General features: G+C 45.0%; 1 protein-coding gene across 1 annotated transcript in view; it reads left to right on the top strand.

Annotated features, from left to right (window-relative positions):
* adarb2 (adenosine deaminase RNA specific B2 (inactive)) overlaps positions 1–20,140 on the top strand; it is a 91,901-nt gene extending 71,761 nt beyond the window's left edge. The window contains exons 6-11 of the mRNA XM_071513016.1: positions 1,308–1,476; positions 4,334–4,485; positions 6,677–6,845; positions 12,667–12,848; positions 18,471–18,652; positions 19,964–20,140. Of these exons, the coding sequence (XP_071369117.1) occupies positions 1,308–1,476; positions 4,334–4,485; positions 6,677–6,845; positions 12,667–12,848; positions 18,471–18,652; positions 19,964–20,140 (1,031 nt within the window). The remainder of the gene's footprint in view (positions 1–1,307; positions 1,477–4,333; positions 4,486–6,676; positions 6,846–12,666; positions 12,849–18,470; positions 18,653–19,963) is intronic.
* The last annotated feature ends 4,648 nt before the right edge of the window (positions 20,141–24,788 follow it).

Below are 24,788 nucleotides of genomic sequence, written 5' to 3'. Positions count from 1 at the left end.
AGATTTGCGGCGGCCGAGGCAAAGGGATGGCATGCCGTTAAGCGGGCTGAGCCAGCCTCCCCCACCCCCCCACCCCTCCAACCTCCCCCCCCTCCCCCGCACCACCTCTGTCTATCTGTCAGTCAGTCAGTCAGTCTCTCCCATGGCCCTGATACCGGCCTGAATCCTCACAGAGCAAAGCAGCGCCCTCTTCCTCAAACGAAAACCAGCAGCGGGGGAGGGAGGGAGGGAGGGAGGGGGGATGGGGTTTTGTGATCCGTGTCGTCTGTCAGATTGACTTTTTTTATCCCGTTTTCCCTCATATGTTTTGTTTTCCTTTGCGCGAGCGGATGGGAACTCGCCCGCCTCGTCAGATCAAGTTACGGACGTGGCCACCCTCACTTTTAAATCCCTGTCTTCCCATCCAGCTATTCCTGCTTGAGCATGTCGTTTGGTTTCAATTTGTTTGACTAATTTCACACCGCCTGGCTCGGCATTTAACACTTAAGCAAGTCGATCGTATGACACACTGCTCTGGTGACGAGTTTGGCTTGAAGTCGGCTTGAGTGACGTCACGCACCACCTTTGGCTGTTAAGTGGCTTGCAAGTCAGCATGGAACCAGTGTATGCAGTGTTATAGTTTAACAGTCTGTGTTTTAACTCATTTATGAGTTATGGCATTGCTGCTATTTTAGCAAACCAGTTGAAAGTGCAGGTACTGCAGGCAAAAGATGATAAAATAAGTCACTATATCTTATCAAAGACTTATCTTTTTTGTACTTCATTTTATTCAATGCTAAAAAAAAATACTTTCCCAGTCCTACTTTTTACATATTTGCGATATAATGCTCCCAGCTCCCCTCTAGAAGAATTATTTAAAAAATCCTGCAGCACTAATGCAAAATAGATGGGGTTGCTGGGAGGACTTCTACCGTGGCTATTGCTGTGTATGATTTTTCATGTGCACCCAGATGATCTATTCATGTCCTCTTCCAATATGTTCAAGCACAAAAATCACAAGGCCATCATGAATTCTGTTCTTTACCTAGCCCACATAAATATACTAGAGACACAGAAATATTTGTTTGATTTATTGTCTGGGCAATCTTTCACTTTTGACCTCCTTACCATCAATGTAAATTGCAGTGTGAATGTCTGTGTGTTGTAGTACTTCTATTCTTGTGAGTAAAAAATGAATGAATGAAAAAGAACAGAAAGATGGGTCTAGGTTTAGGGTTAAGGTTAGGATTAGGTTTAGGTTAGGGTTAGGATTAGGGTTAGTCTGGATGGAAGGTCCTCACAAGTGTGTGTGTGTTACTGTTCAACAGGTCTGGACCTGAGGCACGCCCAGGTCGTGGCGTTATCCACGGGCACCAAGTGTATCAACGGGGAGTACCTGAGTGACCAGGGACAAGTGGTGAACGACTGTCATGCTGAGGTCACCACCCGGAGAGCCCTGCTACGCTTCCTCTACTCTCAACTCGAGCTCTTCTTGAGGTAATGGATCTACCTTCTGCTGTATCTCATGCCCAAGCTCTTCTTGAACGGCAGGTTTAAGCCGTGTTCATGAAACTCATACAGCCATCGTGATGTGATACTGAAATGAGAAAACATGAATGGTGGATTCTTTAAATTAGTTGTACCTTAAATAATTAAAGGACTATGTTGATTTTTGGGAGTTTGGCCCATTGGTCACCTTGCCCAATATCTGACAAGAGGATTGGCACCAAAATCATCTGTGTGTGTCTGGTAGATAGTTCTGTCTGGTGTGCATGCTAACGCTTTAGCTTATAGTATGTTAAATAATTGTAGGTGACTAGCATTATCCAAATCTGAAGGTAGACATTTTAGTAATCCAACGTTGGTATTGGTTTTCATTCTTTGGCGTATAGATTTATAACTTTTGAAAACAAAATGTCAACCTTCATTATTAAGTCCATTACTAATCAACAGCGCAAAAACTTTAGCTGTCTGGCTAACTTCACTCACTTCCAAGTTACCTTCAAAGTCTCATGGGAAGGGAGATGTTTTGCCATTGAAAGTAGTTCCAAAGAATGCATTTTTTGGCAAATGTTATGTCTGTTTTACCAATCCACTAAACAAGCCTAGCAGTTTTAGACATTAAAATAAAATAAAGCTGCTACAAGTTATCATTTTCCCACTTTTGGGATAACTCTAGCTGCTTATGTTTAGTTAACATAGTGTATGCTAAAGTGTTAGCATGAGCACTGGGCAGAGCTATCTACCAGAGACACAGAGATGATTTTGTTGCCAAATCCTCTTGTCACATATTGGGTAAGGAGACCAATGGGCTAAACAATGCAATATGAGACTGGTGTGGTCTCATATTGTGTGAGCTGAGATTTGAATCTACAGCCATATGGCTCTGTAAGTCTAAGTTGGTGCTGATGATCACTATAATGCATGTCAACATAAGTAGCTGAGAAGAGCAGGCTGTTTCTAATGTGCTCTTGGCTTTTTTTAGACTTGTTTCCAAGGTGCCTCCAGCAATTACATCAAAATGCATTACACTACATTATGGATTACAGTATGGTTAATAAATATCTCTAACTTGTGGCTTGTTGTCGTGACCTAACATTACAGTGCCAAAAAAATGTTCTCTCTAATAAGCTCCATGGAAACAGCAGTGCTTTGTTCACCAGAGACTTTTCAATAATCAATAAGCCATATGTGCGCTGTTTTCCCCAGCTAACTAAACATACTGTCACACACTCAACTGTTTCAATTCAGGGTCTCAGTGGTCGATTTGTTTTTATCACTTTTTTAACTGTATCTACTTTGTGTGCCTTTGGGACCGGTGCAATGTGCTCTTGTGCACACCGGCTCTCACCAGGATTTCTACCTGTATCAAGAGACAGTCTTGACTAATTTTGACTCCTGACTGCCGCCATTGCATAAGCATTTATTATGTTTCTGAGCTCCCCGAGGAACTCAACAGCAAGGCTGATTCATCAGATTAGTGGCTAGAAGTCTAGATCCTTGAATGTCATATTTGCATACACAGCACTGACTTTTTGTCTTAGCACAATGCTGGGTGGCAGGTACGGAGACTTTGCGGCCGAGTAAAATGGCTAATGGGGAAGATAACTCATAATGAAATGACCAAACAAAATGCCAGAACTGCCATATTTATACTCACTGAAAGGACATGGGAGACAGAGAAGAGGTTATATAAAGAGTGCAGGCGTGCTTTGCATTGTGATGCATAGGTTGGGCATACTGCAAGGTGCGTGTATGTGTGTGTGTGTGTGTGTGTGTGTGTAATGAAAGCCTCATTCCCACTCACAGCCTCCGAGGCTATGACCCAGCTGGCTGTGTGTATCTATGAGTGCTTTCAGGTGACCTAATGTGCCCTCTGGCGGCATAATGGACGTCCTCAGCTCTTGGCAACAATGGCTGAGAAGTGAGAACAGCGAGATAGCTTTTCTAAACGTATGACCCGGCCATCTCAATGGAGTTAACCATAGCCCACATGGTTAATTTCTGTGCTGTTTTTGACTGGGAACTGAGGATTTTGCCACTGATACAGCCGACTGCTTATTGTGTTTAGTGCAGCTAACTAGTATCTGGTCATAGCATCTTTGTCTTGTTGTAAACACATATGATTTGCACAAGAGCTAATGCTACATAGCTAGTAGCTAACGTTAGTGGTGGCTAGTCGTGTGGTAACATTAGTGGCTTAAATTAGCTTGCTGGTTCATTAGCTAGCTAACAAAGCTAAAAATAACCGTTTGTTCAGGTTAACTGTTCTCAAGCAACAACTTAGAGTGTTTTGGAGTAGAGACTAGAGCTAAAGACAGTTTACTGTGTCACAGCTAAATTTGGAAACAAATACTTAACAGACTGTTCACTTAAATGCTACTGAATGGATCTACACCCACACTACACTCTTTTTTTTTTTTTTTTTTTTTACATATGTGTCTTTTTCTGGCCCTGTTGTGCTATATTTAGTCATTAGCACACAGGCAATTCTCCACTGGACCTCCATGATGGCACCAGCTGCAGTTGCTAGGAGATTTGTGATGCAACTGCCAAGCCTCTGTAGACCAGCAGGTTAAAGCAGTGCAGCTCGCCCCCCCCCGTTTTCCCCCTGGGACCCGCGGGCCGGCCTCCCAGCCTGAGTAATGTCCAGCGCTCTGTCTGACAGCAGCAGAATGGACCCTGCTCCGTGTTCATCTCTCTCCATCTATCCCTCACTTCATCATTGGAAAAGGAAAGTGGAAAAGTAGCTTCCTCCGTTCGCTCCGCTGTGATGAATGGTGCTCTCTTTCTCATCTTGTTGTTTCCTCCCCCCCCCCCCCTCCTTTTCTCTTTCTCTCTCTCCCTCCCGAAGTAAAAGGCCAGGAGACTGGGAGGAGTCGATATTCGTGCGGCACAAGGAGTGCGGCTACAGGTTGCGAGACAACGTCCATTTCCACATGTACATCAGCACCTCGCCGTGCGGGGACGGCAGGCTCAACTCGCCCTACGAAATCACCACAGACCGTAAGACACCAGGCCTTCCTCTCCTTTTTTTTTTTTCTTAGTTTTATAACACTTTAATAACCCTTTTCTCTCTTTTTTTAAAGATTAGATTAGATTAGATGAAACCTGTTGCAGCAGCAAATAGTAGGACACAGCTAAGAAAAAATATAAAAAAGAAAAGAGCCAGTTGGGGGAATTAAACATGACGCAACAGACACAGCAGAACCTAAAAGCAAAAGTGAAAAAAATACAGATAATAAATAAAAGAAATCTAAATACATAAATAGCTAAATAGCTACATAAATAAATAAAATAGTAGGAATATTTATTTTTTAGGCATGGAAAAATATGAAAATAGACAAATTTAAAGCATATTTGCAGGGTGTGCAAAGTGGAACACACGGAGACAAAGAAAAAATATTTATAATATGAAAATATATGAAAATACAGAAATTAATTCACTCTCTCTCACTATCCCTCTCTCTCTCTCGGTCATCCCCCAGTGTTAACCTAGGTTTATAGAGTGATCATTTTCTCTGGCAGATATTCCATTTTTTATTTTTTTATTTTTTCTTCTCCCCAGACACTGTCAAGAGGCTGGCATCCTTTTCATGTCACATTACGTCTTCGGGTCTCTTTCAGCCGCGCCGTGCTGACTAGATGACATTTTAGTGCTTACCCGCCGAAAATAAAATGTAGATTCATTTCGACGGTTTTGCCCGGCGTTTTTCTCCGTGCGACTTAACGCGGTTAGAAATGTAATCTACATTGCAGGTTTTCCGTCAATAAAATGTATACGTTTCATCGTTTCACCGCGGCTGCATCATTCAGTCGATGATGAGGTGTTCATGAAACCAGTGGGGGGGGGGGGGGAGGGGGTGCTGACATCGGGACAGGCTTTGAGCTTTGAACTCGACTTTTCTCGGTCATTAAACCTTTTTAAATGTTCCGCAGTGCGCTTTCGCAGATTAGGAAATTACTTATTACCTTTTTTTTCCCTCACTTTCGGAGCTGGAAGTCGAGGCTTAAAGTTTTTTTTCGCTCGTCACATCAGCCAAAGCAACAGGGAGGGAGTAAGAGAGAGAAAGGAAAGGGGGTGACAAGGAAGGAGAGTTATTAAGTTCTAATATGAAATCTATCAACACTGGATCGCAATATTGGAGGGATATAGTGTTATTTACAGAGAGCGGGAAAAGAGAAAAACATCTGTAACCAATGCACTTTTTTGTTATTGGTCTTTTTTACTCATTTAATATTTAAATTTGTCCTCTTTTTGCATTCTAAGCCTCTGTTTGGGCATTCTCCTTTTTTCCTAATAGCGTGTAGATTCTGTTTCTTCTGCTGATACAATGCAGTCTATTCATATGTATACTCTATATTGAATTAAGGGAACAGTATTAGCTTCCCTCCCACAGCCCAGACTTTCCCTCACAGCCAGCAACAATCTGGTAAAAAGCCTCCTTCATTAACAATTAGGCAGCCAACGGTCCCAATATAATCAGATGTAACTTCTTAAAAGAAGCTATTTGCTTCAATTAAATTATCTTTTCATTTAGCAGGAGTGTGGTGATATTTTTTCCTTCACCGCAAATTAAGGGATTGATGAATAGATTAATGCAGCTGTCTGAATGGAAGCACACTCTCGCCGGACAAGTAATAATTCAGCGCAGCATGCTGGAATTGCAGCTATCACCTTATTACTACAGAAATTATTAAAGTGTTATTGCTTGTCAGCTGATCGTGACATTGGGTAATCCTTTAAATTACAGGCAGCTAATTACACATGAGCACCACTAATTAGTAGCTAAGAGGATCCCTAATTGCACAATCACCAACAATAACTAGTACATAAAGGGAGTGATATGTAAGGGATAATGATACATATTTTTATATATATATATTTTGCGATAATGACTGGCTCCCTGTACATTATCCTGCTTATTGCATTGCAGGACCAAAGACATTAATCATTTGACACAAAATATTGACTTTATTACAAGCTACAGTAATTTACAAGCTTCTGCCAAGAAGTAGCCCAGCAGGAATGAACCATAGAAACACAGCAATGATGATTGGATGTGAAACAGCATGTGATAACTGACCTCAGGAAGCATTCACTGGCCAATCAGAATTGAGTATCCAACAAAGCCGTGTAATATTAGGAATGACATGACATACTGTGATGGGACCCGTGAATGTGTTGTGTTGGCAGTGCACAGCAGCAGACACCTCATGAGGAAGCACCACAGCCACCTGCGGACCAAGATCGAGTCGGGCGAGGGGACGGTCCCGGTGCGATGCCGGGGGCCCGTCCAGACCTGGGACGGCGTCCTGCAGGGCGAGCAGCTCATCACCATGTCCTGCACCGACAAGATCACCAGGTCAGCGCTTGTAGGCATCGCCGGGGAGGGGGGAGGGGGGAGGGGGTGAAGACTATCTGGTTGTACGTACGCACTTACTGTTACTGTTTGTCAAGGTGATGTAGTTTCGCTCAAAATCAAAGTCCCCCCCCCTTTCATTCTACCTTTATTCCACTTGCTTTTGTTATCTGTCCCCTGGGTGAGAACTAAATTAGGCAAAAGCGCTTCTCCATGTATGCATTCTGCTCCCTCTTCATCGAACTTTCTGCAAACTGATTTAAAGCCGAGCGAGCCGGTCTCTCTTGGTGAGTTTAAACTGATAATCTAATCTGGTTATGCCAGATAAGGCGCTGCTCTTGCTTTGTTTTCTCGAGATTAAAATAGGTTTGGCCTGCAGGTTTGATATTGGACTATTGTTGTTTGGAGCGCTCTTACAGAAAATTAAACTTTGTTCTCTCTTTTATGCAATTTTGACTGTATTCAGACTTGATACATTGTTGTGTGCTGTTGGTCTGCAGCTTTTGTGTTTGTGTCGATGCTGCTTTATTGACCAGGTCTCCCTGGAAAAAGTGGTTCTTAATCTCAGTGGGACTAACCTGGTTAAATAAAGGTTAAATAAAATAAATGATCTGTTCCTCTTGTAGCTATCCACTCCATAGCCTTATGTGCCACTGATAGTCTCAGGTAGATCAAAGAGAACAAGGAAGTCAGAGGAGTTCAACATCACGTTTCTAACAATGCTGAAGCCCTTTAAGGTCACGGTCAAGGATTCATTTTTTAGCGGTATATACTGCATGGTTGTGTTGACTGATTGTGAAAATATCCTGGTGGATGGACACAGCATACCTTTGCATGGACACATGGAAAACCAGAGACGGAGATATGATGAACACAATACATCCCAGCATGTAAGATGAACTGATGTGCTGAGGGAGAGCAATAGTCTTTCACTCAAGAGGTCTCTCTCCCCCAGGTTTGTTAAAGAAGAGAGGGAAAAGGTCAAACATTGATGGAAGGGTTAACTTTATTAGAAGATTAGCTTCCTTATGAAAAGGAGAGATCTCTGGTTAAATAAAGCATTTTAAAAGGTGCTTTATGAGCCAGGGAAAGGTTTGTCTGATATTTACCTTTGTGCGTCTGAGAGATTGTGTGTGTGTGTATGTGTGTGTTGGGGGGTGTTGGAATGGGACAGCCACGCTATATGCCAATTCTTTTGTCATCAGGCTGTTGACTATTGATTTCCCATATGTGCCTTGAACGGCTAATCCCATTCTAATGAATTAGTGTAGTAATCACGTCATTGTTTTAATCCCCAAATCTGTAGGCCTGACTCCCTTCCAGCTAACATATTAGTCATACGACCCTTTGGTCTGGCTTAGATTTCCCTTTTCTCACCACACAGCAGCAACAAATTGACTGGATAACAAAACATGGTGTAGCTAGTTTAGCTTGATGCTAACAGTGTGAAAACTGTTGTACCAGATCTGTGACAACAAAAGGGATTAAGCTACCTTAGCATTTTGAATGTTAGTTTTATTGTTCCTTACCAGATACATGTGACAATGTGAGAAGAAGATTTCTATATTGGCATTTCAGTTAAAACAAAAAAAAAAGTAGGACTGCTTGTTTCCCTTATTGAAATCAATGGGATGACATTTGTAGCATATATGCTAACTCTTTGCGCGCATGCTAGCTCAGTAGCGGCTGAGCGGCTATCCATTGGCTTCACTGTTGAGTTCTATCCATGCTAACAAATTAGAATGTAGCAAGGACAAATGGTGATTTTTTTTTATGAAATGACAAGAGTCTAGCAGAGAAAAACAACAATTATGGTTCAATCTACACATTTGTATAAGTAGACCAACTGAACAAGCAGTTTGGTTTCAGATCATATTTGTTTTGGATCTGTGGTGTGGAAGAAAACCCTCACAGATTAGCATTGGCTACACTGCATAAAATGTCATAAAAAGTCATTTAGCCTTTTAAAAATCTTTTTTTTTTTTTTTTTTAACAAATGAATGATTTCACCAATGGGGGAGATAGTTCCACTTGTTTCAGTTACAAATTCCAATTATTTCAGGAATCTTCTAGAATCAAGTGTCAGTATCGTAAAACAAGGTAGAATAAAGAAGATCACTCCTCAAGAAAATGACACATTATTCAAAAACATTCTTGAAATAAGTTGAAAACAAGTGAAATTATCACTCCCATTGGCAGTTTTACACTTGTTCTAAGAAAAGTACAATTGACTAGATGACATGGGTTGTTAAGATGGATAATATTTTTTGCAGGATACAGTCGCGTTGCTACCAACCCGATCTTAATGAAAGGTTACAGGGAAAGGATAATGAAAGGTTACAGGGTCTGACATGAGAGTAGACAGTAACACTGGTAGCTTTGGTTAAGAGGGGAATAAAATCACTCTGGAGCTTGTGCTCTCTGTACTGACGTTAATGTATCGTCCCCATGTTGGCAACCCGGCGCAGGCCAGACGGCAACGCTAAATCAAACAGCTTTGCTCCTCCGCCTCTGTTTTCACACTGTCTTCATCTGTGAAGAGAGAGGGCATCAGTGTCTACACATTGGAGCATCTTTTCCACCTTATTTGCTGGTGTGGGAGACACATGGACACACACACACACACACAGTGGTTACTACAATGTTCAATATGCTCTTCCTGGATCTTGAATCAATTGCGTAATATGTTCTCAATTTTGCAATGGTTATACGTTATTATAGAGGATTGATGATTATATACTATTGTATGGTTGTTTTAAAACCAATTAATTCATCATCTCAACATGATTTGAATGTGTAAACTGTTGTTTTTTGAAAATTTACTATTGCTTTGGAAATAGTCATGCCTGTAAATTAATTGATTTTAATGGTATTAACAGGGAGAAAAAAAGTTACTGAATTACTTAAAAAAAAACAATGTTGTTAGTTTTAAGAAGAAAAACTACAAATTGAAGTGCGTAAAGTAAAGAATCAACAATAATTTAGAGACATTAGTGTTGGTTTCTGTAAAAACCCTCCCTCTTTTCTTCACCAACATACCCAAACTCTCTCAAGATACTCCAAAAGCACAAGTACACCAAAACGCTACTCAGTTACAGCATCCAGAGTAACCGTAATTCATTACTTCCAGCCTTGACCGTGCATTTTCTAAAAGATCTAAAATCAATTTCTAATATAGCCCCATTCTGTCTGCCATGACTGGGCCTCAACAGGAACCGAACCCGTGAATTTAGCTCGGCAAGCGCCGTACTGTGCCAACTGAGCCATACAGGACCACAGCTGAGCCATTGTTGTGTGTGTGGGGACGGATTGGCACAAACACACACACACACACACACACACACACAGACAGAGAGGATGAGGGAGAGAGAGAGAGAGAGAGAGAGAGAGGTGAACCCTTCTCCTGTGGAGCCGCTGTTAATTTGACCAATTTGATTCAGTTGGCCAGGGCTGGAGACGGTGTGATTAAATCTACCCAGGTCACCAACGGGGGTGAAAGCAATTACTTTACAAAAAAATAGAGTGACGGGGGAGGGAGAAGGGACACCCTGCTTTTCTTCCCTCCCCTCCATCCTCTCTCCATCCCTCCCTCCACCCCCACCCACCCCCACCAGGCCAGACGGCAGACACACTCTCTTCCGTCCGCAGCTCCTCTTTTCGTTTTCTTTTTTTTATTTTATTTTTTTATATCGCTGTAAATGATCGGTGGCCGTCGTTAAAGTGAGTGGGTCACCGAGGGCCAGTTTATCAAGGTCAGGGTGGAGGGTGGAACTGAGAGGAGCTTAGGACCGCAGACTCAAAACACACACACACACACACACACACACACATACAGAGCGCCGCAATCTAAAAGTGATCCCCCAGATACGCATTTTGTCCTCTGTCACACTCATTTTGCAACCTCCCATTACTTTATTTTCCCCGCTTCCTTCGGCCGGCGCTTTATCCCAGCTAGATCTGGCTTGACCACAGGGGATTTTAGGATCTTTACTCTCATCGTGGGCTTTTTGATGATAACCGCCGCGAACCCATCATCGCTTTACCTGATGATCTCCGATTGTGTTTTCTTAAGGCGGGCGGAGCGGCGGCGCCCGGCGACGCTCCTGAGCCGATGTTTGATTTAAGTCGGCGCCCGGATTTTAATTGAGGGCCCTAAATGGCTTTCATATAACGATGATCTTTCCTATTCCGCCGCCGTTTTATGTAGATGAACACATTACTTTAATGGTCGGCGTTTACCGAGCACGGGGAGGGAGGGAAGAAAGGATCGAGTTGGAGAGAGAGAGAGAGAAAGAGAGGAGAGGAGCGGAGAGGTCTCTCCCCTCTCCTCTCTTTAAATGCACACACCCAAAGCCAGATGGCTGTCTTTTCTTGCATGAGATTAGAAGATGTTTCTAATTCACGGCGTCGCTTTCTGGGTAAATTAATATTTCAGGCTAAATTATTTCTGTTTTGGTGGAGCACTGGGGTTGTGTGTGTGTATGTGTGTGTGTGTGTGTGTGTGCTTTTGAATAAAGCTCCCTCTCTTTGTCTGAGAAGGAAGGACAGATCTTGCCGACAGATTGCAGGTAAAGCACGGGCGAGCGGGCGGCGGCTTGAGAGCCCGTTTAGCGAGTGGCGGAAAGCCGCTGACGTTAATTGACTGCTCAGGAAGCAAAAGAAGCTGTAATGAGTGATTATTAAGTCGCTGGGGGGAGGGAAAAAAACCCAAAAAAAACCAAACCAGGCATCCGCCATAATTGCGTCCACGATAAAGAGACATTGATTAACAAAAAAGAACAACGATGTAAAAATTAGTAGCATAATGTTGTGCCTCTGATTACGCCTCTCATAAGTTCATTAGTCCAATGCACCGGAGAGTATACAGCACAGGTACACAAGAGGCATTCGCTTTGTTCTCTCTCTCTCTCTCCCTCTCTCTCTCTCTGAAGGGCAGGAATGATAATAAACACGGTAATTATCATTTTCCATCCATAAATTAGCATCTGCTGGTTAAATAGAGGAGATTTCAACGGTAGGTGGCTCGGGTCCAGCTGGCTACAGTATCAGGCGTCTTTGTGGCTGGCAGGATTAGCCCTGTAATGATTTTGTGTCACTTGTGGATCTTCCCCCCCCCCCCCCCCCCCCGAAACAAAACCCTCCAGGTGCTCGCCCCTGTCCCGCAAAGCACGCGGCCCCTATGCAGTGCATTAACCACAATGGCACTGATGAATGTAATGGATGGTGAGGTACTGACCCTCGCTGGTGGTGGTGGTGGTGGTGGTGGAGAGAGGGGGGGAGGAGGTGTGTGTGTGTGTGTGTGTGTGTGTGTGTCAGTCCAACGATGGCCGTGAGCTCATCACGTCCCACGCCAAGATAACGATCAAATTGTCTCTACCTGTCATTGACGCTCTTATGTGTCCCCTCTCTCTCTCTCTCTCTCTCTCTCTCTCTCTCGCTCTCTTTCCACCCCAAATCCTTCCGTTTCTCCTCCTCGCCCCACTCTCACCTCTATTCTCCTCCATCTCTCCCTTCATTCCTCCTCTTATCCCACCTCTCCTCACGCTCTCAACCGTTTCCTTCCTTCTCCCTCTCCATCTTATTTCTTCCCACCTCCTTTCTCTTTTTTCTTTCATCCTCTCCACACCACTCTCCCTCCTTTGCTCTCACCTCCATCATCTTTGCCCTTCCTTCCCTTCTCCCTTCTCCTCACCCACCACTCTTACAAGCCCTCCTTTCTCAAACCCTCACACCGCTTCCATCCCCTTCTTCTTTCTCCTCCTCTACCGACCATTCGCCCTCCCCCACTCTACTGTTTCTCTCTCCCCCTTTCCCCTCCCCTCAGGTGGAACATCCTGGGCCTGCAGGGGGCGTTACTGAGCCACTTTGTGGAGCCGGTGTACCTGCACAGTGTGACGGTGGGCAGCCTGCGGCACACGGGCCACCTGGGCAGGGTGCTGAACCAGCGGCAGGAGCGCCTGGGCCCGCTGCCCGCCACCTACCGACGCAACCAGCCCCTCCTAAGCGGTACGGCTGCGGTACACACACACACACACACACACACACAGACACACAGGCAGATAGGTGACATTTACACCTGGCAGTAACAAGTCTTCTCTCCACATTGTGTCTAGACATGACTTAGCTAACCCTAACCCCGAGAATACTGTCCCTGTTTCCTCAGGGAGTGAAAGTGATGGGAGACTGTGTACAGCTAAAAATCACTGCACAGGGTTTTATGATCCCACAGGCCATATAATGCAAATATAATGCTAGTCACCTGCTATCACTCAACACAGTATATGTTTATGTAAAGCAAATGATTTTTCTATTTTTTACTGACTTTTACGGAATCAGTAAAAAGTTTTATGGAAAGGGGGTCACTGACACACAAGTACATATATGTTCATACAGGCATACGAACACGCATATATATTCACATACATGCATTCAAACAGAAACACACATGCACATATCGGACATGTGGTAAATGAATCATCAACACATAGCCGCTAGTGTTTTAAACTCACTAAATCAGGGGTTCACAAGGTGGTTGGCGGACCCACTTGGATCCTTTTACGGCTTCCAAGTAGTCCTGAGAAAATGAGATATGGGTTTGTTTGTTTTTTATTTCCCAATGACAGGCTGTTTGCTTTTCTCGCCCTGCCTCTAAACATTAACTAAATAAGTGCTAAATAAAAATAACACAGTTTCTTCCGATAGGGCCACCCCAGATGGAGTTCCTTGGCCAAATGTGTATCTATTTTGGGGGATTCCTTTTAAGAAATATGTCTGAGAAAACCCCAGACCAAATGACACACAAACCGATTACAGATGCACACACACACCCCCCCACACACACATACTCACACACCCCCCCCCACACACACACACTCACACACACGCTCGGCAAACTCATGTACTCATTGCTTCTCTCCCCCTCACATTGTGCCAGCCAGACAAGCAACAACTAGGAACTTGTCTGGCACGTCTGCTCGCAGGGCTCCGCTGAGACCTCCGGCTTTTCGTTTGTACCGAAGATGAATGCTGGAACAGGATCTGAATGACACCCAACTTGTAGAAAACCGCATCAGCCCGTCACATCAGATCTAGGGCAGACGCAGAGGCTTGAACGGCAGAGGCGCGCGGCGATGTAGGGCACGTTCCTGTTGCCGGGGATCATCGATACGAACAAAGCCGGTGACAATCACATCGAAGGAAAGACGTTTTTTTTTTTTAAAGAATACATCGCGTTATATCATCTCAAACGCTGATACACAATGGATAAAGTGAAAGCCGACTCGTGTATCACATCTTTGACAGCTTACGAAAACTTTGTATATTATGCGGCATACTTTTGCCAGGTTTTTCCTATTTCCTAGTACAACGCTATTGTACTTCCCGTCTTCTTTGACACCGCTTGAAGGGCATATCCGCTCTTTGCGGAGCGGAGTTGCAGGGGACTGCTCCGGGTAATTGGGTGCCATGAGGATGAATATTTTGTGAGGCCTATCCTCATCAAGATTGATAATTGTACCGAATTGTCCTCTGGTGATGATCGCCGGAATGAATTTATCATTGAGCGCCCGGCCAGCGCCGCGGGAGGCATTTTCATGATTTGTTCAATGGCTTTCGAAACGGAGTCATTTCACTTGACTTGAATGGAGTTTTTTGGCTTGCTTTTGAATGAAATGAAGTAGATATTACAGGCTGGCAGTTAATATTTTGAGACTTCTCGTCAGGTATGAACAATTTAATCCGTCATTCATACTTACTCGTAATTGACTCCATCTGTAATAAACCGCGCTTTAGGGAAAGTACACAGTTTGTGTAATGACCGTAGACATTCGTAACAAAGAAAATCTTTCCCTGGGCTGCCGAGTGAATGTTTTCCCCCAGAGAAAACCACAAGGAGGATGCTGCAGGATGTCCTCTGAACTATTTTTCTGTGTTGTGGGTTATCCGTGTTGACAAACGGTATAGACATGACCTTTACCAGCAGACATCCTCTACCCTCTAAACAGAGGTGGCCTCCCACGTCTGCCACAAACGCTCCGGCCCTCCCCTCCGACATGCCTCATAATGATTGTGTGTTTTTGTGTGTGTGTGTGTGTGTGTGTGTCACAAACTGTCAGATCTTCGCTCCTGCAGCGCCTTGAGTACAGTCTATTGAAGGCTGGAAGGCTAAGGAAGGGGAGGAGAGGGGAGGAGATGGGCAGACAGTGGAGATGGCCCTACACCAAATCAATGTAATCACAGCCCTTATCGGACAGCCATTCAATGTGAAGGGAGCTAGGAAGGAGAGAGAGGGGGAGAGAGGAGAGAATAGAAAGAGCAAGCATTCAGACGTCTGCATGCGTATCCTTCCCCAACCCCCCCCCCCCCCCCCCCCTCTCGTCTCCTCCCCCGGCCCTTTCATTGGCTCTGATGAGATCCCCGGCTATTGTGCGTCCGGCCTCTTGTTCGGGGTTATTTTATTTAAAAGCGACACCACAGAGGAAGCCGGAGTTCGTGGGGGAGCGCAGGGGGGCCCTCTCTCTTATCGCGCACCGCCAAGGCAGCTCCCCCTGGACCCCCGAGGGCCAAACACATCGATGGACCGACTTGTCCTTCACTCTCGCCCCCGCCGGTCACTTCCATCGCAGCAGGAACGGGACAAGTAGATGCAGGAAATGTTCATGATGATTCCCACACCTTCTGCTGTCTTGCTCTCACCACTTGTGGGCAGTCACAAGCATGTGCAGATTCTATTTTAATCTTTATTTAAACATGGAAAACTTCCCAATACAACCACAGTCCTCCACTGTTGGCCAATGAGCAGCTTCACTTAAAGCATAACTTTCATCATACCGATTGATTCTGACCAAAGTCTCATCAATTGCTATGGACACCAAAAATCAACCCAAAAGCCCTCAAAGCTTTTTCAACATATCAACGCTCTCTATAATGAGTACATGTATATATTTAATTTTCAGTTTGTCCATGACCTGGCAACTTTCACTATTTATTTAGCACTACTTTATACAGCTGAGGCACACAAGGAACGCAATGGCCAAGGTAGCATCAATACTTTAGGTCACTAGATCATTTTTTTATCAACATGTCTCATTACAGAGCGATCAATCAATGTGTTGAAAATGAATGAATGTTTTGGATGCTTTTGGGTTTGATTTTTAGAGTGTCCTTTGGCCTTATAAGGCTGTATTGGAGAGTCGGGGTAAAGTGCTTTCCAACCAGTCTAGGGATTCTAAACTGACCATCCAGGAGGAGCAATTTCTACAATGGTTACCTTACATATAAACACACAGACTGTGCTATAGCATGACTCTATAGCAGCCCTCAACCTCTATATGAACACTGTACAGTTATGAATCCCATAACTAAAGCCTCTGATTCGCCCTCTTTCATATCCGCCAAACACTGCCCAGAATAGAAATTGATCAAGTCTTCAATGAGGGAAAAATCAAATTGGCTATTACAGAAACAGAGGAGTCAAGTCCATTGAAGGGATCAAATGAGCCATGAATGGAGCGAGAGAAAGGAAAGGCAGGATGGATAGGGGGGCCTTTTGTTCAAAGAGGTGCGTCTGCACAAGAGAGAAGGGACGGGTAATAAGAGACTCGGAGGATTGTTATTGTGGCAGGCAATTCATTCCGGCTCCAAGGAGCTACAGAAAAGAGGAATTGAGATTGGTGAACGGAAGAGTGAAGATGGGAAAATGAGTGTGGCAAAGGGGGAGATGATCCGCAGGCATGTATTATGGTATTGTACATCACACATTGTCCTGTAACAAGCTGTCTGTCAGACGGTGAGATCAAGGGCGACTGTTGTTCACGCGTCTTCGATAATCCGTCAGGTGATCTCTATGAAGATGCCTTCACCGTTGGACGATATAATAAATAACTGGGTTAAAGTCAAGGTGAAATCCGAGAAACTGATTCCCTTTCCGGAGACAGGTTGACAGCTTTAGAGGATATAGAGAATAATGTTCGGAATCGCTTTTAAACCCGCTCTTATTTTCACATTTTTTGCTAGCCTCGGTGCTAACGTGTGAAGCGTGTGCCCGGCATTGTATGACACATAACGTCACCCGGTATTTCTCCAGTATGTCCCCCCAATAAAACCTCTAGAGGATGGAGCGACAGCGCAGCGACAAAGCGTCTCGGCTCGAGGACTTGAACCTCATCTCTTCGTCCGTGCCTCGACAGCGTCACGTAATCCATGAGGATGAACTGAAGCAGGTGTTGACAGGACAGCGTTCATGTGGGGACAGCGGCCCGTCAGCCAGGGTAAAAGGGGACTTTCGCTCCGTTGATTTTTAGGGGCATTTCGGTCCTTTTTGTGGCCGATTTTATTGAAGTATCAAATAACGCATTTGCTTTGGATATTGGCAAAATAAACACTGAATCTGTACCACTTTTATTATACCACACGTTCCACTTATTTCCCACTTCTGGAAAGCTGGCAGCAGGCCTTACAGAAGAGGATGGTGTCGTTTTCCCCTTTCGGTCCCCAACCGGTTCATCTTCCATCCCTCCATTGTTGAGTTTTTTTTACAGTATTGGTTGCTTTATGTTTTGTTGACGCAGTGGTTTGTGCGGTGTTGGCATTTTCTTCTACCGCCGGCCGCGTGGTGCCAATACTTTCTGCCGCTTCAGGCTGCGTGGTCGGTCGTTTTCTTATCGGATCTGTTTTTTCTCGCCCCAGAACACATCAGAAAGGGTAGCATTCACATGTGAATGTGACAACAACATTTTTGGGGGGATTTCGGGAACTTTCGAGGGTTTTTTTCTTTCTTTGCCCTGAGCCCTCGTTCATTCCGGACCCCGCTATCAGCTCTGTTCCCGCCATAGGAGCGTCACCCTCTGCCAACGCTAATGTGCACGGCTAATTCTCCGTGCGCCAAGCCCGACGTGACCGCCGCTCACCTCTGCTCCCTCTCTCCTCCGCCGCTCTCTTTGTGCGGGTTTGCTAGCGAGGCTAATTATTTGAGAGACAAAGGGAGGGAAGGCGGGAACGAGAGACAGACAGAGAGAGTCCGATGCGAGGGGAGGGGGAGGGTGTCATTTTTTTTTTGTGTCTGGAGAGATTGTTTACAGCGAACATAGCCGGCAACACTCAAACACCGCTATTAGCTGCAGGCGTGCGAGAGCAGACGGGCACAAACACACACCATGGCAGCAACACATCGCTCACGTTCTCGACAGCCCTCTCTCTCTCTCTCTCTCTCTCCCTCCCTCCCTCTCTCTCTCTCTCTGAGGGTAAATCAAAGCTTCATATAAACAGCCATGCACTTTCAGGCCCAGGTTGACTTGGCTTTTTGCAGCGCTGCAAAACTTTACGTCTGTCGCTCGCCCCGGGGAGAGCGCTAGGGAAGGGTGGAAGGAAGGTTAAACGAAACAAGCAAGCGCAGGTTTGAAGGGGAAAAACACACAGCCGCGTTATTTCCACTCGGATGTTTGTGCGTGTTTTATCGACGAACGTCAGATTGGAAACATTCTCATGAACTGTGATTTGCCGTGGCTCCATTTTCCCCCAAAGCAACTTGATCGTTCGTCTTACTGTATTAAAATCCTAGTCACTCTGCTGCAAATATTATCATCTTATTACAAAAAGCTACAAAAACACCCTCTTCTCTCCCTCCCGCAGGCCTGAGCAGTGCCGAGTATCAGCAGCCGGGGAAGGCCCCGTGTGTGAGCGTCAACTGGACGCTGGGCGACAGCCAGCCGGAGGTGGTGAACACCGCCACGGGACGGCGGCGGGACTCGGGGACGCCATCGCGGCTCTGCAAGCACGCCCTGTTCACCCGCTGGAACAAGCTTTACCGCAAGGTGAGGGCAGAGATCCATACGGAAAGGTAAAGGGGCAGCGGAGTGGGCTGGACTATATTTATCAACGGGGAAGTGTTAGGAAGAGGGAGGATCTGCAGTATGAAAGGAATAGTTCTGGCTCTCGGTTCTGATTGGCTGAGTTGCATTCCATGCTGTTGTAGAATACCCAATGAATGCATACTTTTGGTCTCATAACAGCTCATTTGAATGCGATAACTGAAAATCACCGGTCATACTGCTACTTATGTGTCACTTGTAATTATTATTTAATTAATTTATGATTTTTGCTACTGTCGATTGATACAACACAACAGTGATTCGACCTATATCCAGTGTAAGTACAGGTCTATGTGTTAATAATTGTGTGCTCACAAAGGGCCACAGTCCCTTGGCTCAGGGACTGTAAAGAACAGTATTCAATCCATTATCAGGAATCACATGCTGTATACATACACATGAACACACACAGAGACTAATGCAGAAATATTAATAGTGCATGCCAACATTCACATAGACAAAAATGCATAAATACGTATTCATATGACGCAAACACACACACACACACAGAGAAGCACCCTGGCTGCAGGTGAAGGCTCTGTGGAGATGTGCAGCCTCTTTGCTCCTGTAGATAAATCGGTCGGCCCGGCAGCAGCTGCCGTCTGCGCCGCTTATCAAAACCTGGCGGCTGGGTTCTTTAACGGCGGCACGCCGACCGGCCGCACTTTCATTTCCATTCTGAAACTTTTATGTAACACACACTGCCTGCGTCGCCAAATGGCGGCCGTTAAAGCATAATGACTATGAAACCATAATTATTTGGAGAAGCACTCGAGGAGGCCCCCGCCCTAAGTGCTCCCCGCGCGCCGCATAGAAGGGCCACGCAAGAGCAGTCGCACTAATCTCCAAAAGAAACTTTTGCTCTCTCTCTCTCTCTCTCCGCTTGTCTCTCCGCCTATCTTCTGCTTTTTTGTTTCTCCCCCCCTCGCGACAATAGGAATGCACAAAAAGCACAGAGAATGTTCAATTGCTTGTGAAATTTAAATGGGGAGATTACACAGCTGTTGAAGTCCCACCCCGACCCCCCCCATCCACACACCCCCCCCCCACCCCAAATGCGTTTGTGCCGGCTCATTCGTTTTGTTTTGCTCGCTCTCCTTCTTTTTCTCTCTCTTGCGCACGGAACCTTTACCCTCTCTCCGCCCCGGCTTTGTTTTCTCTCCGTATCTTCGCGTCTCGTCTGTGTGCCGCTTTTAAACCGCTCTCCCTCTCTCTCTCTCTCTCTCTCTCTCTCCCCTCGCTCTCCCTCTCCAGCTGGGGATGCACGCGTGCGGCTCGGCGGACCGGCAGCTCATGTACTGCGAGGCCAAGATGGCGGCGCGGCCCTACCAGACGGTCAAGCAGCAGTGGGTCAGAGCGCTGCAGGACACGGGCCTCGGCACCTGGGTGAAGAAACCGCCCGAGCAGGAGCTCTTCCTGCTGTCGGACTGAGGAGGGGCGCGTGTGTGTGTGTGTGTGTATGTGTGAGTGTGTGTGTGTGTATGAGTATTTGCGTGTGTGTGTGTGCATGTGTGTTTGTTTTTTTTTTACCTTTATTTAACCAGGGAAAGTCGACTGAGCACCTCGCCCTGCTTCACAGTCACACACCCGCCCACATGTCAAGTCAACAAGGTCACAAGCCTAGGCTACCACCGCTCTGTGTGTGTGTGTGTGTGTGTGTGTGTGTGTGTGTGTGTGCGTGTGTGTGTGTGTTGGATGCATCATCCATCGACCACCAATCCAAAAAAGACAAGCGGAAGGTCAAACGGAAAGGCTGAAAGGAGTGGGGAAAACGAAAAGGAACTCGCCTTCCAATGGATTTTTCTTCTTCTATGACTCGCCCTACTTTGATGCAACGCAGACACACACACACACACACACACACACACACACATATACGTATATATATATATATAAAGCCCGCCCACCCCACACACACACACCCCCTCCACCCCCCCAGGTGTGGTTTGGCTGTCAAGGCGGGGTGGGGTAACCTTGAGCGGAGTGAAAGGCAGCCGCTATCTTGTCATCAGCTATTTCCGGGCCCCAAGGCTCCTGCTGAGGAGCGGGAGCCACTGGAGGGAGAGAGAGAGAGAGAGAGCGGGGGGGAGAGAGAGAGAAAGAAAGAGGGCCGCGTCCAATTACTGGCCCTGTCAGGGTGACGGGTGATAGAGGAAGGGAAGCGATGGAGAGAGAAAGTGAGAGAAAGAGGCAGAATTCAACATGTAGCCTCACCTCACCTCAAACCAGGCCCATGTCATCTTCTCTCTCTCTCTCTCTCTCTCTCTCTCTCTCCTACCTTCCTCCTAACTCTCCTCTGACTCACACTCATCTTACTCACCCTCTCAGCCTGCCCACCTTCTCTTCTTGTCTCCATCTCTTAAGCCCTTTCCTCCTTCCCCTGTTCTGCCTTTCTCTCCCCCCTCCTTCCATCCCCCCCCCCTTTCCTCCACCTATTTTCTTGTTTCTCCTCTTTGTCACTCTGTCCTCTCCCCTCCCCTCCTCCACCCCCCCCTCAGGCCTCTCAAGCACCCAACAACAGGCGAGTTTGACACGACGCGACGACAGGTTAATTCACCCTTCCACCCTTCTTTTTTTTCTCTTTTCTCCCCCCCCCCCCCCCCCGACAGGTAGAGAGAGGAGAAGAATAGAGGTGAGGGGCGACGACGGAGGCAACATAACCGCAGCCATTACGGCTTGTTGCCTAGGCAGAAGTGCAGGTGATGGAGGGAGGGAGGGAGGGAGGGGGGGGAGGGGGACGTTTCTATCGTTTTCCCACCGTTTATTCCTCTCTTTCACAAGCTCCGCTCCCCGTAATACATAGAGTTGCGGTCGTGACCGCCCTGAAGAAGATAAAAGATGATGTAACGGAAACTTCCATACCCCCGGGTCACGGCAACCCCCCCCCCCCACACACACACACACACACACACCACCCCCCCCCTCAATAGTTCAGCACAGATTTGAGGGTTTTTTTTTTTTACACACAGAGATTAAGATTAACAATACAGACCTCCTAGCTCATTACCATGTACATTTTTACCCCACTTGTTTATTTTTTTTTTTTTACATACTTCATGATGTAAACATACAGCCTGCGTGTGCAGACATCAGAGCAGACATTTTGATTTACTGATGCAGCTAAATGTTTATATTCATTGTAATCATGACTATATTGTTCTCCGTCACTGCTGAAGAGCCCCCCCTCCTCCCTCTCTCTCTCTCTATGCCTCCCTATTAAGAATTTAGACAAGGCGTCCTAATCGCCAGCAGCACGGGTCAGACAGCTGTACAATAAAAGTAGTGAGAGTGACATCTAGTGGTGCTTTTCTGTTGTTGTTCTCCCTGTTTCTATGGCCTCCGCTCCCACTGAGCTCCTGTTTCAGCAGCATTGTACGCACCAATGGGGCAGCTGAGGATACAGTAGCAGCTCAGACTGTTCACTGTCTCTCCAATACAACTGAACTCAGATGTGAAGAAGAAACAATTCAGTGTGAGGAAGGTGATTTGTCACATAGGGCAGATTTACACAAGAACCGAGAACTTGACCCACATGTGACCCAGATCTGGGTTTCCATTACGGTTCGACCAATGTATTGATCAGCCAATATTCACCTTTTGTTAAATATCAGATATCGGCCAATCAGTGTCGTCCACCTCTGATGTGATGGAGGCTCCTCCCTGATCACAGCTACACGAAAAGTCTGTAAAACCAGCAATGAAATTAGATTTTCTTGTATTTATTCATTTAATTGTCCAATAAAGTTGTTGTAAATTAATTGATCATTAGGTGCAGTGGGTCTCCCCGCCTTAAAGAGCTGCTAACACTAAAATAATTTCATTAGTCTGGGTTTCAGTGGAGAGTTTTAGTGTCCCATGATGCTCTAAATGCTGTTTCAGAGGCTTTTCCACCCTGACAACAGGATTCTGGGTGGAAATGCTGAATATTTGTAATGTTTTGGATGTTTTTGGCATGAAAATGAAAAGAAAGATATTAAATGTGGGGAGAAAGTGTTGGCTATTGGCAGCTTTAATACAAAAATGTCAGTATCAGCCTTCTAAAAGTCATAGTCAAACCCTAGTTTCCATGTTAAACTGGCAGCGGAAAGAGCAGATCTGCTTCCACATAGGGTTAAAAATCAAATTTGTGTTCCTGTGTAAATCTAGAGAGAATCAATGTTTGTCTTTCATGTACATGTGGTACAGTTTTCTTTTTCGATGTATCATCTAGTCCACAAAATAATTTCTGTTCCTTCGATGATCCAGACTTCATCGTTTGTGTACGCAGGTTGTTCGCATCATGTTTCATAATCTCCGTATTACTCGTTCGCGGTTATGAGAGCCCACTCATACCCACAACACAGATTTGCAGATTTATTTTGAGAGATATTAAACAGTAAGGCATGTCTGAATGGCAATATTGTATCTATGAGTGTACATATGTAAAAAAAAAAAATGTATAAAAGATGTTAAAAGAAGATGTGAGATCATAAAATGTCTGATTATGATGTAAATTAAAGTATATGAATAAATGCTGCTAAGGTCTGTAAATTGCACTTCAGTAACACCTTAAAAGTGAATGTTTGTATATGTGAATAAAAACACAAAATCTTGTCATTTTATCTTGTTTTGATATTCTTTTTTTGTCAGAATGTGGAGTCCATTTAAAGAAAATTGCAATTTTATGTAGAAAAAAAAGAATTTCTTTGTATATAATATTGCAAAAAAACAACAACCCAACATTACTATATTAGATTTATTATTCGTATTATTCCTATTATGTTTAAACATTTAATATCGGGGTTTTTTTTATACAGTATATTTTAAATATTTTTTCAGTGCCCAAGTGCATTCTCCTCTGTCCTCAGAATAAATACCAAAACCAAATAATGAGCGGTGATATAGACCCATTTCCACTTTGCGGGCTTCATGAACACCTTTCTATAGCCGTGGCCCTCAGGAGCATCCAGACAAATATTAAAGAGGCCTCCTCTCTCCCGGGGGAAATCCATGGTGGAAATGGTTATCTCTGCCGGGCTGGGTGGCAGGTGTCATACAGACCGGCCGCCAAATTAGCCGGGAGGAAGCATGAAGCGAGGAAGAGGAGAGAGAGAGAGAGATGGAGAGGGACAGAGAGAGAATGGGGGGTGGGTGGGGTGTATTTGGAGGTGTGCCTCCTCAGCAGTATCCCCCCCCCCCTAAGGCCGCATGGAGTCGGCTGTGTGCTCTACAATAAACATCATAATTGACAATTTGCTCCAGTGGCTGGTCACGGCCAGCCAGCTATAATCTAATGGACGAGTCCAGAGAGATAAAACTCCATGGAATATTCTCTCTCTCTCTCTCCCTCCCTCTCTCTGTGTCACGCTGTTCCTCAATGAAATCTAGGAACCAAACACCAGGAGCAAACGTCCCCAGTTGTGTGCTGGAGCAACATAATGGGCAGTTATTTGTATCATAACATATATAACATTGCATCACCATAGGGTTAGCCTGATATACTGGTTTGCTGATATATGGGGCTAATATTGGCCTTTTATTAAAGATTGCATATCAGCTAGTTAATGTCATCCACCTCTGATGGATATGATTCTGTTTAATTGATTACATATTTATTGTAGAATTGATCAATACTACACTGGTTGTTTTTGGGAAGACCTTAATATGATTTGATTCTAATGTTTTAATCAGATTCCATACCAGTATGCATGAATATATTATATATTATAATATATTATTATTATTAGGAGCAGTAATAGTAACCTGGGTAAGAGTGGAGAGTTTTAGTGTCCCATGATGGTCTACATGTTGATTAGGGGCTTTTCTACCCCAACAAGAATAAAATAGTAGCAGAAACGCTGAATCCTTGGAATTTTTGGCATGAAAATGGTTTTCTATTCTGTTACAAAGTTCCTGTTTGAAATGAATACATATGCATTCATAATTAAGACATCTTCAACTTGTCTAACACAGCATATTCTGCCCAGCGACTGGATTTGCATCCAGATTAATGAAGTGTGATACTCAAACCGATACGTATCTCCAGCTGAATGGAATAAAATCTGTATTAAATAAGGTGAAAGAGAGACACGAGAGGCTG

This window comes from Centroberyx affinis, unplaced genomic scaffold (assembly GCF_046629955.1).
Source record: "Centroberyx affinis isolate AG114_WGS23_722 - 3 ecotype Tasmania unplaced genomic scaffold, CSIRO-AGI_Caff_v1 ptg006716l_1, whole genome shotgun sequence".
Taxonomy (NCBI): domain Eukaryota; kingdom Metazoa; phylum Chordata; class Actinopteri; order Beryciformes; family Berycidae; genus Centroberyx; species Centroberyx affinis.
This window is presented reverse-complemented; position numbering and strand designations above follow the sequence as displayed.